General features: G+C 50.6%; 1 protein-coding gene across 1 annotated transcript in view; it reads right to left on the bottom strand.

Annotated features, from left to right (window-relative positions):
• Positions 1 to 1,631: 1,631 nt before the first annotated feature.
• LOC129846953 (poly(A)-specific ribonuclease PARN-like) overlaps positions 1,632 to 12,968 on the bottom strand; it is a 32,426-nt gene continuing 21,089 nt past the window's right edge. Inside the window, exons 18-26 of the mRNA XM_055914770.1 lie at positions 12,299 to 12,368; positions 12,093 to 12,148; positions 10,692 to 10,778; positions 10,425 to 10,499; positions 7,270 to 7,465; positions 6,764 to 6,909; positions 5,193 to 5,259; positions 4,906 to 5,066; positions 1,632 to 3,120 (exon numbers count right to left, since the gene is read on the bottom strand). Coding sequence (XP_055770745.1) covers positions 3,074 to 3,120; positions 4,906 to 5,066; positions 5,193 to 5,259; positions 6,764 to 6,909; positions 7,270 to 7,465; positions 10,425 to 10,499; positions 10,692 to 10,778; positions 12,093 to 12,148; positions 12,299 to 12,368 — 905 coding nt within the window. The 3' untranslated portion in view covers positions 1,632 to 3,073. The remainder of the gene's footprint in view (positions 3,121 to 4,905; positions 5,067 to 5,192; positions 5,260 to 6,763; positions 6,910 to 7,269; positions 7,466 to 10,424; positions 10,500 to 10,691; positions 10,779 to 12,092; positions 12,149 to 12,298; positions 12,369 to 12,968) is intronic.

Here is a 12,968-nt window from a genome sequence, read left to right as displayed (position 1 = left end):
GTGGCTGAGATGTAACGTTGCCGTGGATACAGAACAGTACTAAATAGATCCCACACCGGCGGCTGAGATGTAACGTTGCCGTGGAAACAGAACAATACTAAATAGATCCCACACCGGCGGCTGAGATGTAACGTTGCCGTGGATACAGAACAGTACTAAATAGATCCCACACCGGCGGCTGAGATGTAACGTTGCCGTGGATACAGAACAGTACTAAATAGATCCCACACCGGCGGCTGAGATGTAACGTTGCCGTGGATACAGAACAGTAATAAATAGATCCCACACCGGCGGCTGAGATGTAACGTTGCCGTGGATACAGAACAGTACTAAATAGATCCCACACCGACGGCTGAGCTGTAACGTTGCCGTGGATATAGAACAGTACTAAATAGATCCTACACCGCCGGCTGAGATGTAACGTTGCCGTGGATACAGAACAGTAATAAATAGATCCCACACCGGCGGCTGAGACGTAACGTTGCCGTGGATATAGAACAGTACTAAATAGATCCCACACCGGCGGCTGAGATGTAACGTTGCCGTGGATACAGAACAGTACTAAATAGATCCCACACCGACGGCTGAGCTGTAACGTTGCCGTGGATATAGAACAGTACTAAATAGATCCTACACCGCCGGCTGAGATGTAACGTTGCCGTGGATACAGAACAGTAATAAATAGATCCCACACCGGCGGCTGAGACGTAACGTTGCCGTGGATATAGAACAGTACTAAATAGATCCCACACCGGCGGCTGAGATGTAACGTTGCCGTGGATACAGAACAGTACTAAATAGATCCTACACCGCCGGCTGAGATGTAACGTTGCCGTGGATATAGAACAGTACTAAATAGATCCCACACCGGCGGCTGAGATGTAACGTTGCCGTGGATACAGAACAGTACTAAATAGATCCTACACCGCCGGCTGAGATGTAACGTTGCCGTGGATACAGAACAGTACTAAATAGATCCTACACCGACGGCTGAGCTGTAACGTTGCCGTGGATACAGAACAGTACTAAATAGATCCCACACCGACGGCTGAGGTGTAACGTTGCCATGGAAACAGAACAATACTAAATAGATCCCACACCGGCGGCTGAGATGTAACGTTGCCGTGGATATAGAACAGTATTAAATAGATCCCACACCGACGGCTGAGGTGTAACGTTGCCATGGAAACAGAACAATACTAAATAGATCCCACACCGGCGGCTGAGATGTAACGTTGCCGTGGATATAGAACAGTATTAAATAGATCCCACACCGACGGCTGAGATGTAACGTTGCCGTGGATATAGAACAGTACTAAATAGATCCCACACCGACGGCTGAGGTGTAACGTTGCCATGGAAACAGAACAATACTAAATAGATCCCACACCGGCGGCTGAGATGTAACGTTGCCGTGGATACAGAACAGTACTAAATAGATCCCACACCAACGGCTGAGACGTAACGTTGCCGTGGATATAGAACAGTATTAAATAGATCCCACACCGACGGCTGAGCTGTAACGTTGCCGTGGATACAGAACAGTACTAAATAGATCCTACACCGCCGGCTGAGGTGTAACGTTGCCGTGGATACAGAACAGTACTAACAGATGAAAAAAGGACAGTGGATTACTAAGAAACGTTCTTTAATTGTTCCTGTTCATAAGGAAATATTGGTTTTAACATTTTTCATACAAAAAACAGCACATACGTATTCGTAACGTCGACACATTTTGCATTGATACAATATTTGACACAGTTGCAGGGGGGGAGGAGTTACAACGAGGGGAAAGTAAAGACAGCAAAAAATAGAGACATTTAAAAACGCCACAAAAAATGTCTTCCATACAAAAGTAATATGCCACTAGACTGTTGTAGGGAAAAGACCAACCACATCTCTTGTTGTATTCACAAAATGGCTCCCTATTCCCTTTGTAATACACTGCACTATACAGGGAACCATTTAGGATACACACCCTTGGAGAAGGTTCTAGCAGGATCTATAAAATTAGAGGGGAGGGGCTTTAACTTTATACATATATAAAAAAAAGGGAAGTTAATTTAAACTCCATTTAAAATATTATTACAGCACCGGGACAGTATTACACTAGAATCAGTCAAGTGGCATTTTGGGGGGCGGGGTTTAAGAGACACTTAATGGATCACTATGAACGGGACACGGAGGCAACATTTTTACGGTTAAAACTAAACCGGTTTGACACCGGTAACAGACACGGTGAGGGGGGAAAGATTTCAGACTCGGTGACAGTAACTAGGTGGTCGTGGAACAACTAGCCTGGCCTGGTGTTCAGGACGATACAACGTAGAAAATACACACCAGATGAACGACGCGATTCCCTCTTCTATAGAACAAAGAAGCGCATCAAATCTAGATAGTCTATTTCTAGATGAATATTCTGTAACGTCGATCTTCATGGAACACAGACCCTGGCTGTATACCAAATGGCCCCCCATCCCCTATATAGAGCACTAGTTTTGACCAGAGCGCTCTAGACGCTGGTTAAGAGTAGTGGACCAGAGATCAGGCTGCCATTTCAGACCCTGATGTGTTAGGTGATTAGAACTAAGCCTGGGTGTGAGCAGGTGTCCGTAGCACCACAACATGCAGAGTGGTAACTACCTAATCCATCACGATACAGGGGATTTATCAATCAATACATCAGAATTGAAAAACAGTGCGAGCAAAATAAAAAGACAAGTGACAAAAAAAATATTGATTATGTCCCAAATGGCACCCTAATTCAATCCATAGTGCACTACTTTGAACCAGAGCGCTATTGACCGTGGTTAAAAGTAGTGCACTATATAGAGAATAGGGAGCCATTTAGGACTGTTTTTTCTTTCCTAAAGGAATATCCTGCTTTGCCACATGCTGAGGACTCCTATCATGAATTATGGCTTTAAGACGTTTCTCTCAGCCAGTCTGATTAGTGCAGCTGGTTGAAACTTCAGGCCTTGTTCCAAACCCGGTCCTAGGGGGTAGGAGTCAAGTGGCCAGGGGTAGGAAGTAGGAACCAAGGTGGTAAGGAGCCAGGGGCTCGGTTACATCGCTACCAGACCTCAGGAACGTCAAACAGAGAAGAAGTCGTCTCTGCACCTAGAGGGAAAGATGAGACACAGAGAGACAGTCCCAGTCAGTCAACCTGAGGTACACTGGTGTTGTGTTGTACTGGTGACGGTGCTGCGGGCAACTGTTCCAATACAGGGAGACAGTCCCAGTCAGTCAACCTGAAGTACACCACTGGTGTTTTGTTGTACTGGTGACGTTGCTACGGGCAACTGTTCCAATACAGAGCAGCAGAGAGCAAACACACAGCCAAGTTTAGCTCTTTGGCTCCAACTATCAGAGTCTGGCACCAGAGGCTGTTAGCGCCACAGATACACTATTAGTGATTTACATACTTGGATACTTCAACTTCCTGCAGCTGAATCAAGACCGAGGGTCTTATGACTGGAGCCGAAACAGAGAGAATCTGGACGCACATTTTAAATTCACCAGCAATAAAGGAACATTGATACAGAGAGACTCATCCTTTTATTACCAGCAGGCTTGACTACTGTAATGCTCTCCTGTCTGGTCTACTACCCAAGAAAGACATTGGTCAACTGTAAAACACACAGAACGTTGCAGCGTGGGTACTGACCAAGACCAGACGGACATCACACCGGTTTTAACGTCTCTAGACTGGCTGAGAGTTTTACAATTCATGTTAAGATTCTTCTATTGGTTTTTAAATCAATCCATGATTGTGCACCTCAATATATGTCAGACATGTATTTAAGTGATGTAGCCAGTAAGTCCCTCAGGTCCTCTGGCCTTTTAACTCTCCCAAAGCCAAGGACCAAGAGGCATGGAGAGGCAGCCTTTAGTTACTCTGCCCCCAGCCTTTAGTTACTCTGCCCCCAGCCTTTAGTTACTCTGCCCCCAGCCTTTAGTTACTCTGCCCCCAGCCTTTAGTTACTCTGCCCCCAGCCTCTGGAATAGCCTGCCAGAGAACCTGAGGGGGACCAAGAGGCATGGAGAGACAGCCTTGTTACAATGCCCCCAGCCTTTCGTTACTCTGCCCCCAGCCTTTCGTTACTCTGCCCCCAGCCTTTCGTTACTCTGCCCCCAGCCTTTAGTTACTCTGCCCCCAGCCTTTAGTTACTCTGCCCCCAGCCTTTAGTTACTCTGCCCCCAGCCTTTAGTTACTCTGCCCCCAGCCTTTAGTTACTCTGCCCCCAGCCTCTGGAATAGCCTGCCAGAGAACCTGAGGGGGACCAAGAGGCATGGAGAGACAGCCTTGTTACAATGCCCCCAGCCTTTCGTTACTCTGCCCCCAGCCTTTCGTTACTCTGCCCCCAGCCTTTCGTTACTCTGCCCCCAGCCTTTCGTTACTCTGCCCCCAGCCTTTCGTTACTCTGCCCCCAGCCTTTCGTTACTCTGCCCCCAGCCTTTCGTTACTCTGCCCCCAGCCTTTCGTTACTCTGCCCCCAGCCTTTCGTTACTCTGCCCCCAGCCTTTCGTTACTCTGCCCCCAGCCTTTCGTTACTCTGCCCCCAGCCTTTCGTTACTCTGCCCCCAGCCTTTCGTTACTCTGCCCCCAGCCTCTGGAATAGCCTGCCAGAGAACCAGAGGGGACCACCATTTTTAAAATGCACATTCGTAGCTTTGCATTTTCTTCAGGTGCTTTTTAGTTGTTATTGTTGTTATTCTGTTTTTATCCACTTGTGTTTGTTGTGTAGTAAATATTTCAGTTTCTATTCCCAGTGTTTTTAATCCATGGTTTGTGGACGGTCATGTCTGAAATGTGCTGTTAGAAATACAGCTTGATTTGATGGATCAATACAGACTTTAAAACAAGCCTTTCCAGGAACACACTGGTTCTCTCACTCCTCTCACCGTCGGTCTTCCTCTTCTTGTTGTTCTTGCGGCTCTTCTTGCTCTGATTGGTAGAAGGCTGCTGTTGCCATTCGCCCGCCGCCGGATCACTAGCGTCGTCTACCGCCTCCGACCCCACCTCTTCCTGGATCGGGCTCATGCTCGACGAATCAGACCCAGACCTACAGGGAACAGCAACCAATCACAGGCTTAGCTGCCTTCAATGAACACCTAAGTAGTTTTTCCAAATTGAAGGCCCCACTATCAGTACTGGAGTTGCATGTTCAACTGTACACATCTTTACTTACTGAGTTCTCAGCCAGCCTTCTGACGTCCTACTGTCCACTACTCCTGCATACGTCCGTACACACACCCCTGGAGACAACACAGACCACATCAGACCCACACACCCCTGGAGACAACACAGACCACATCAGACCCACACACCACATCAGACCCACACACCCCTGGAGACAACAGAGACCACATCAGATCCACACCCCCCTGGAGACATCAACACAGACCACATCAGATCCACACCCCCCTGGAGACATCAACACAGACCACATCAGATCCACACACCCCTGGAGACATCAACACAGACCACATCAGATCCACACACCCCTGGAGACAACAGACCACATTAGATCCACACACCCCTGGAGACAACAGAGACCACATCAGATCCACACCCCCCTGGAGACAACAGAGACCACATCAGATCCACACCCCCCTGGAGACAGAGACCACATTAGATCCACACACCCCTGGAGACATCAACACAGACCACATCAGATCCACACACCCCCCTGGAGACATCAACACAGACCACATCAGATCCACACACCCCCCTGGAGACATCAACACAGACCACATCAGATCCACACACCCCCCTGGAGACAACACAGACCACATCAGATCCACACCCCCCTGGAGACATCAACACAGACCACATCAGATCCACACACCCCTGGAGACATCAACACAGACCACATCAGATCCACACACCCCTGGAGACAACAGAGACCACATCAGATCCACACCCCCCTGGAGACAACAGAGACCACATCAGATCCACACCCCCCTGGAGACACCAGACCACATCAGATCCACACCCCCCTGGAGACAACACAGACCACTTCAGATCCAGACACCCCTGGAGACAACACAGACCACTTCAGATCCAGACACCCCTGGAGACAACACAGACCACATCAGATCCACACACCCCCCTGGAGACAACACAGACCACATCAGATCCACACCCCCCTGGAGACATCAACACAGACCACATCAGATCCACACCCCCCTGGAGACATCAACACAGACCACATCAGATCCACACACCCCTGGAGACATCAACACAGACCACATCAGATCCACACACCCCTGGAGACAACAGACCACATTAGATCCACACACCCCTGGAGACAACAGAGACCACATCAGATCCACACCCCCCTGGAGACAACACAGACCACTTCAGATCCACACCCCCCTGGAGACAACACACACCACTTCAGATCCAGACACCCCTGGAGAAAACACAGACCACATCAGATCCACACACACCCCTGGAGACAACAGACCACATCAGATCCACACCCCCCTGGAGACAACAGACCACATCAGTTCCACACCCCCCTGGAGACAACAGACCACATCAGATCCACACCCCCCTGGAGACAACAGACCACATCAGATCCACACCCCCCTGGAGACAACAGACCACATCAGAACAGGTGTTTCTTGATTCTTGTTTTCCTTTAAAACATTTTGTTCATGATTTGTTCTCTGGTGGTGGATATATACACTTAGTTACTGTCTGTCTTCTAGCAGGGGAGTGTGTGTGTGTGTGTGTGTGTGTGTGTGCGCTTACCGTCGGTCCTGATCTTCTTGCTGCCCGTGTCAGAGTGTGTGTGAGAGTGTGTGTAGCCACTCCATCCGTCAGCGTGTCTCTGAGCCTCTCCGTCTGTAGGCTGCTCCTCCTGGATAGGACTGACGCAGCGCTTCCCCAATGACGGCCTGACACGTACAACAAGGTACAACACACTTCACATGTAAACAACCTGCCTTAGAGATTCCGTGTAGAACGCTGGAGGACAAGGTACAACACACGGACCGGCCTTCACATGTAAACAACCTGCCTTAGAGATTCCATGGAGAACGTGTAGAACGCTGGAGGACATCCTGAGCTTCTTTTAATAACAAACATGGACATTTTCTTTGACTGATGCCTTTCAAGACACTCTTCCATTAAAAAGTCCATCAAATGAAGTGGTGTGTGTGTGTGTGTGTGTGTGTGTGTGTGTGTGTGTGTGTGTGTGTGTGTGTGTGTGTGTGTGTGTGTGTGTGTGTGTGTGTGTGTGAGAAAGAGGCGTGTACCTGTTGTGACCGTAGCTGTAGCCAGTAGGACCAGCACCGACGGTAGAGGGGGAGGTGTAGTGTGGTTTAACCCAGCCGTCCTCATCCCAGGACTGGGTAGAGTGGCCCTGGCTCTCCCTGACCTGCCGTCTGCCCTGGACGTACTCTGCATACGTCTGGATACGGTAGCTCTCCGCATAGCGACTGGTGTTAATCGCTAGACACACAGAGGAGAGAACGGGAGTCACTCATGAATAAATATAAACTTTGACTCATTTGAAGTGAAATGTTCAGTTGTTTTCTATTACAGTGTTGGTCAACCTGGTGACACATCAACCTCGGGTTAAAGGGGGTCGGGTTAAAGGGGGTCGGGCCTCGGGTTAAAGGGGGTCGGGTTAAAGGGGGTCGGGCCTCGGGTTAAAGGGGGTCGGGTTAAAGGGGGTCGGGTTAAAGGGGGCGGGGGTCGGGTTAAAGGGGGTCGGGTTAAAGGGGGCGGGGGTCGGGTTAAAGGGGGTCGGGTTAAAGGGGGCGGGGGTCGGGTTAAAGGGGGTCGGGTTAAAGGGGGCGGGGGAACCGGGCCTCGGGTTAAAGGGGGCGGGGGAACCGGGCCTCGGGTTAAAGGGGGCGGGGGAACCGGGCCTCGGGTTAAAGGGGGCGGGGGAACCGGGCCTCGGGTTAAAGGGGGCGGGGGAACCGGGCCTCGGGTTAAAGGGGGCGGGGGAACCGGGCCTCGGGTTAAAGGGGGCGGGGGAACCGGGCCTCGGGTTAAAGGGGGCGGGGGAACCGGGCCTCGGGTTAAAGGGGGCGGGGGAACCGGGCCTCGGGTTAAAGGGGGCGGGGGAACCGGGCCTCGGGTTAAAGGGGGCGGGGGAACCGGGCCTCGGGTTAAAGGGGGCGGGGGAACCGGGCCTCGGGTTAAAGGGGGCGGGGGAACCGGGCCTCGGGTTAAAGGGGGCGGGGGAACCGGGCCTCGGGTTAAAGGGGGCGGGGGAACCGGGCCTCGGGTTAAAGGGGGCGGGGGAACCGGGCCTCGGGTTAAAGGGGGCGGGGGAACCGGGCCTCGGGTTAAAGGGGGCGGGGGAACCGGGCCTCGGGTTAAAGGGGGCGGGGGAACCGGGCCTCTGGTTAAAGGGGGCGGGGGAACCGGGCCTCTGGTTAAAGGGGGCGGGGGAACCGGGCCTCTGGTTAAAGGGGGCGGGGGAACCGGGCCTCTGGTTAAAGGGGGCGGGGGAACCGGGCCTCTGGTTAAAGGGGGCGGGGGAACCGGGCCTCTGGTTAAAGGGGGCGGGGGAACCGGGCCTCTGGTTAAAGGGGGCGGGGGAACCGGGCCTCTGGTTAAAGGGGGCGGGGGAACCGGGCCTCTGGTTAAAGGGGGCGGGGGAACCGGGCCTCTGGTTAAAGGGGGCGGGGGAACCGGGCCTCTGGTTAAAGGGGGCGGGGGAACCGGGCCTCTGGTTAAAGGGGGCGGGGGAACCGGGCCTCTGGTTAAAGGGGGCGGGGGAACCGGGCCTCTGGTTAAAGGGGGCGGGGGAACCGGGCCTCTGGTTAAAGGGGGCGGGGGAACCGGGCCTCTGGTTAAAGGGGGCGGGGGAACCGGGCCTCTGGTTAAAGGGGGCGGGGGAACCGGGCCTCTGGTTAAAGGGGGCGGGGGAACCGGGCCTCTGGTTAAAGGGGGCGGGGGAACCGGGCCTCTGGTTAACGGGGGCGGGGGAACCGGGCCTCTGGTTAAAGGGGGCGGGGGAACCGGGCCTCTGGTTAAAGGGGGCGGGGGAACCGGGCCTCTGGTTAAAGGGGGCGGGGGAACCGGGCCTCTGGTTAAAGGGGGCGGGGGAACCGGGCCTCTGGTTAAAGGGGGCGGGGGAACCGGGCGGCCTCTGGTTAAAGGGGGCGGGGGAACCGGGCCTCTGGTTAAAGGGGGCGGGGGAACCGGGCCTCTGGTTAAAGGGGGCGGGGGAACCGGGGCCTCTGGTTAATGGGGGGGGGGGAACCGGGCCTCTGGTTAAAGGGGGCGGGGGAACCGGGCCTCTGGTTAAAGGGGGCGGGGGAACCGGGCCTCTGGTTAAAGGGGGCGGGGGAACCGGGCCTCTGGTTAAAGGGGGCGGGGGAACCGGGGCCTCTGGTTAAAGGGGGCGGGGGAACCGGGTCGGGCCTCTGGTTAAAGGGGGCGGGGGAACCGGGTCGGGCCTCTGGTTAAAGGGGGCGGGGGAACCGGGTCGGGCCTCTGGTTAAAGGGGGCGGGGGAACCGGGTCGGGCCTCTGGTTAAAGGGGGCGGGGGAACCGGGTCGGGCCTCTGGTTAAAGGGGGCGGGGGAACCGGGTCGGGCCTCTGGTTAAAGGGGGCGGGGGAACCGGGTCGGGCCTCTGGTTAAAGGGGGCGGGGGAACCGGGTCGGGCCTCTGGTTAAAGGGGGCGGGGGAACCGGGTTGGGCCTCTGGTCAAAGGTAGTGCACTATATAGGGAACAGGGCTGGTCTCTGGGTCAAAGGTAGTGCACTATATAGGGAACAGGGCTGGTCTCTGGGTCAAAGGTAGTGCACTATATAGGGAACAGGGCTGGTCTCTGGGTCAAAGGTAGTGCACTATATAGGGAACAGGGCTGGTCTCTGGGTCAAAGGTAGTGCACTATATAGGGAACAGGGCTGGTCTCTGGGTCAAAGGTAGTGCACTATATAGGGAACAGGGCTGGTCTCTGGGTCAAAGGTAGTGCACTATATAGGGAACAGGGCTGGTCTCTGGGTCAAAGGTAGTGCACTATATAGGGAACAGGGCTGGTCTCTGGGTCAAAGGTAGTGCACTATATAGGGAACAGGGCTGGTCTCTGGGTTAAAGGTAGTGCACTATATAGGGAACAGGGCTGGTCTCTGGGTTAAAGGTAGTGCACTATATAGGGAACAGGGCTGGTCTCTGGGTTAAAGGTAGTGCACTATATAGGGAACAGGGCTGGTCTCTGGGTTAAAGGTAGTGCACTATATAGGGAACAGGGCTGGTCTCTGGGTTAAAGGTAGTGCACTATATAGGGAACAGGGCTGGTCTCTGGGTTAAAGGTAGTGCACTATATAGGGAACAGGGCTGGTCTCTGGGTTAAAGGTAGTGCACTATATAGGGAACAGGGCTGGTCTCTGGGTCAAACGTAGTGCACTATATAGGGAACAGGCTTATGGATAGGCCAGTACTCACCGATCTGTACCTGGTCTGTCTGACTCAGACACACAAACGCTGACGTGTCATCAATCCACGACACCTGGATGTTACCTAGGAGACATGTGGGAAGACATGGGAATTAAAAAGGTTCTGGTGTGGTGGCCCAGTTGGCAGCGAGGCCAGGACGGTGGCTTTGATTCCCACTGGGACCACCAATGCCAAATTGTACGTTGTTTTGGATAAAAAGTGTCTGCTAAAACGGCCTATATTATTATTATCATCATATTATGTGGTGTGTCTTACCGAAGGCACTGAACAGCTGGTAGAGGTCACTGGTCTTCCACTCCTTAGGGAAGGTGACGTACAGAACATGATCCCTCTTGGGCTGGACTGTAGAGGGGGATGAAGGGAAGGGGGGGGGGGGGGGGGGGGGGGGGGACAAGGAGCGTTCTCAGTCACCACTGACCAATGATAGGTTTATATACATCATTGCCACGGCCCATTTCTATATGCCATCTTTAATAAATCCTCGCCATTTTCCTTTGGCTGCCGACGAGGTAGTGTCTAATACTACTGAGCTTTTGTATATGGTGCTGTACAGTATATAGTATCACATTAAACTACTGATACTACTGTGTTGTACAGTATATAGTATCACATTAAACTGCTAATACTACTGTGATGTACAGTATATAGTATCACATTGAACTACTAATACTACTGTGATGTACAGTATATAGTATCACATTGAACTACTAATACTACTGTGATGTACAGTATATAGTATCACATTGAACTACTAATACTACTGTGTTGTACAGTATATAGTATCACATTAAACTACTAATACTACTGTGCTGTACAGTATATAGTATCACATTAAACTACTAATACTACTGTGCTGTACAGTATATAGTATCACATTAAACTACTAATACTACTGTGTTGTACAGTATATAGTATCACATTAAACTACTAATACTACTGTGCTGTACAGTATATAGTATCACATTAAACTACTAATACTACTGTGCTGTACAGTATATAGTATCACATTAAACTACTGATACTACTGTGCTGTACAGTATATAGTATCACATTGAACTACTGATACTACTGTGTTGTACAGTATATAGTATCACATTAAACTACTAATACTACTGTGCTGTACAGTATATAGTATCACATTAAACTACTAATACTACTGTTATGTACAGTATATAGTATCACATTAAACTACTAATACTACTGTGCTGTACAGTATATAGTCTCACATTAAACTACTAATACTACTGTGCTGTACAGTATATAGTATCACATTAAACTACTGATATTACTGTGTTGTACAGTATATAGTATCACATTAAACTACTAATACTACTGTGTTGTACAGTATATAGTATCACATTGAACTACTAATACTACTGTGATGTACAGTATATAGTATCACATTAAACTACTAATACTACTGTTATGTACAGTATATAGTATCACATTAAACTACTAATACTACTGTGCTGTACAGTATATAGTATCACATTAAACTACTAATACTACTGTGCTGTACAGTATATAGTATCACATTGAACTACTGATACTATATACTGTACAACACAGTAGTATCACATTAAACTACTGTGCTGTAGGATATGGTGATGTACCGTATATAATGTACCGTATATAGTATCACATTGAACTACTCACGGTCTGGTCCGCTGATGTTGAGGTAGGGAATATCTATGATCCTCATCAGGAACAGTCTGGCGAAGACATGAGACATCAATATAGCATTATAACGCTTCATACAGCTGACAGATGCGTTATAACTACACTAAGACATGCTGAGGTAGAGGATATACGAGTCCCCACAGGAGAGGTAAAGAAACTGAAGGGGACAACAAAGATCTTACTTGTTGACGAAGGGCTGGATGAGTTTAGATTGGGATGGGATGTGGGCTCTGGGGGGAGTCAGGAAAGTACCTGACAAGGAAAGAGAAAACGTTTTAAAGATTGAGAAACAGCCACCAATGACCAAACACATATTACAGCAGCTACTGCTATAGTCTACACGGCATCATAGCGATTCAACGCTGTCCATGGAACTGTTCCCCCCATCCGTTTTCACTAACGGGTAAGCGGTAGTGTTACCATGGAGATGGCCTTTTCTCCATTTGGATTTGCTCAACTCCCACATCCTCTCACGCCTCCTTTTGGAAAAGGTCAGAGGTAAATGGAGGAGAGGCAGCGATGAGGGAACGTGGATGTAATGAGTTCTCCACTAGCACCACGAGGCAAATTAAATTTACAAGGGGTGGGATCTCATAAGAAAATGTGTAATGTGACGAAAACAAATTAAGTTGCGAAAGACTTTAGATAAAAACAATAAGCAGCATATTGTTTTTAAGTGAGTACATGCTCGTCTCCCCCGACAACACCTGATTCAAAAGGGGTGTGGCAGATCAACTCTTCCATGAAGGACTTAGGGTAGGAAACACTTCACTGTCCTCCATGGAGGACTTAGGGTAGGAAACACTTCACTGTCCTCCGTGAAGGACTTAGGGTAGGAAACACTTCACTGTC

This window comes from Salvelinus fontinalis, unplaced genomic scaffold (genome assembly GCF_029448725.1).
Source record: "Salvelinus fontinalis isolate EN_2023a unplaced genomic scaffold, ASM2944872v1 scaffold_0667, whole genome shotgun sequence".
Lineage (NCBI taxonomy): Eukaryota > Metazoa > Chordata > Actinopteri > Salmoniformes > Salmonidae > Salvelinus > Salvelinus fontinalis.
Note: the sequence above shows the minus strand (reverse complement) of the source record. Positions and strands in the feature narration are given on the sequence as shown.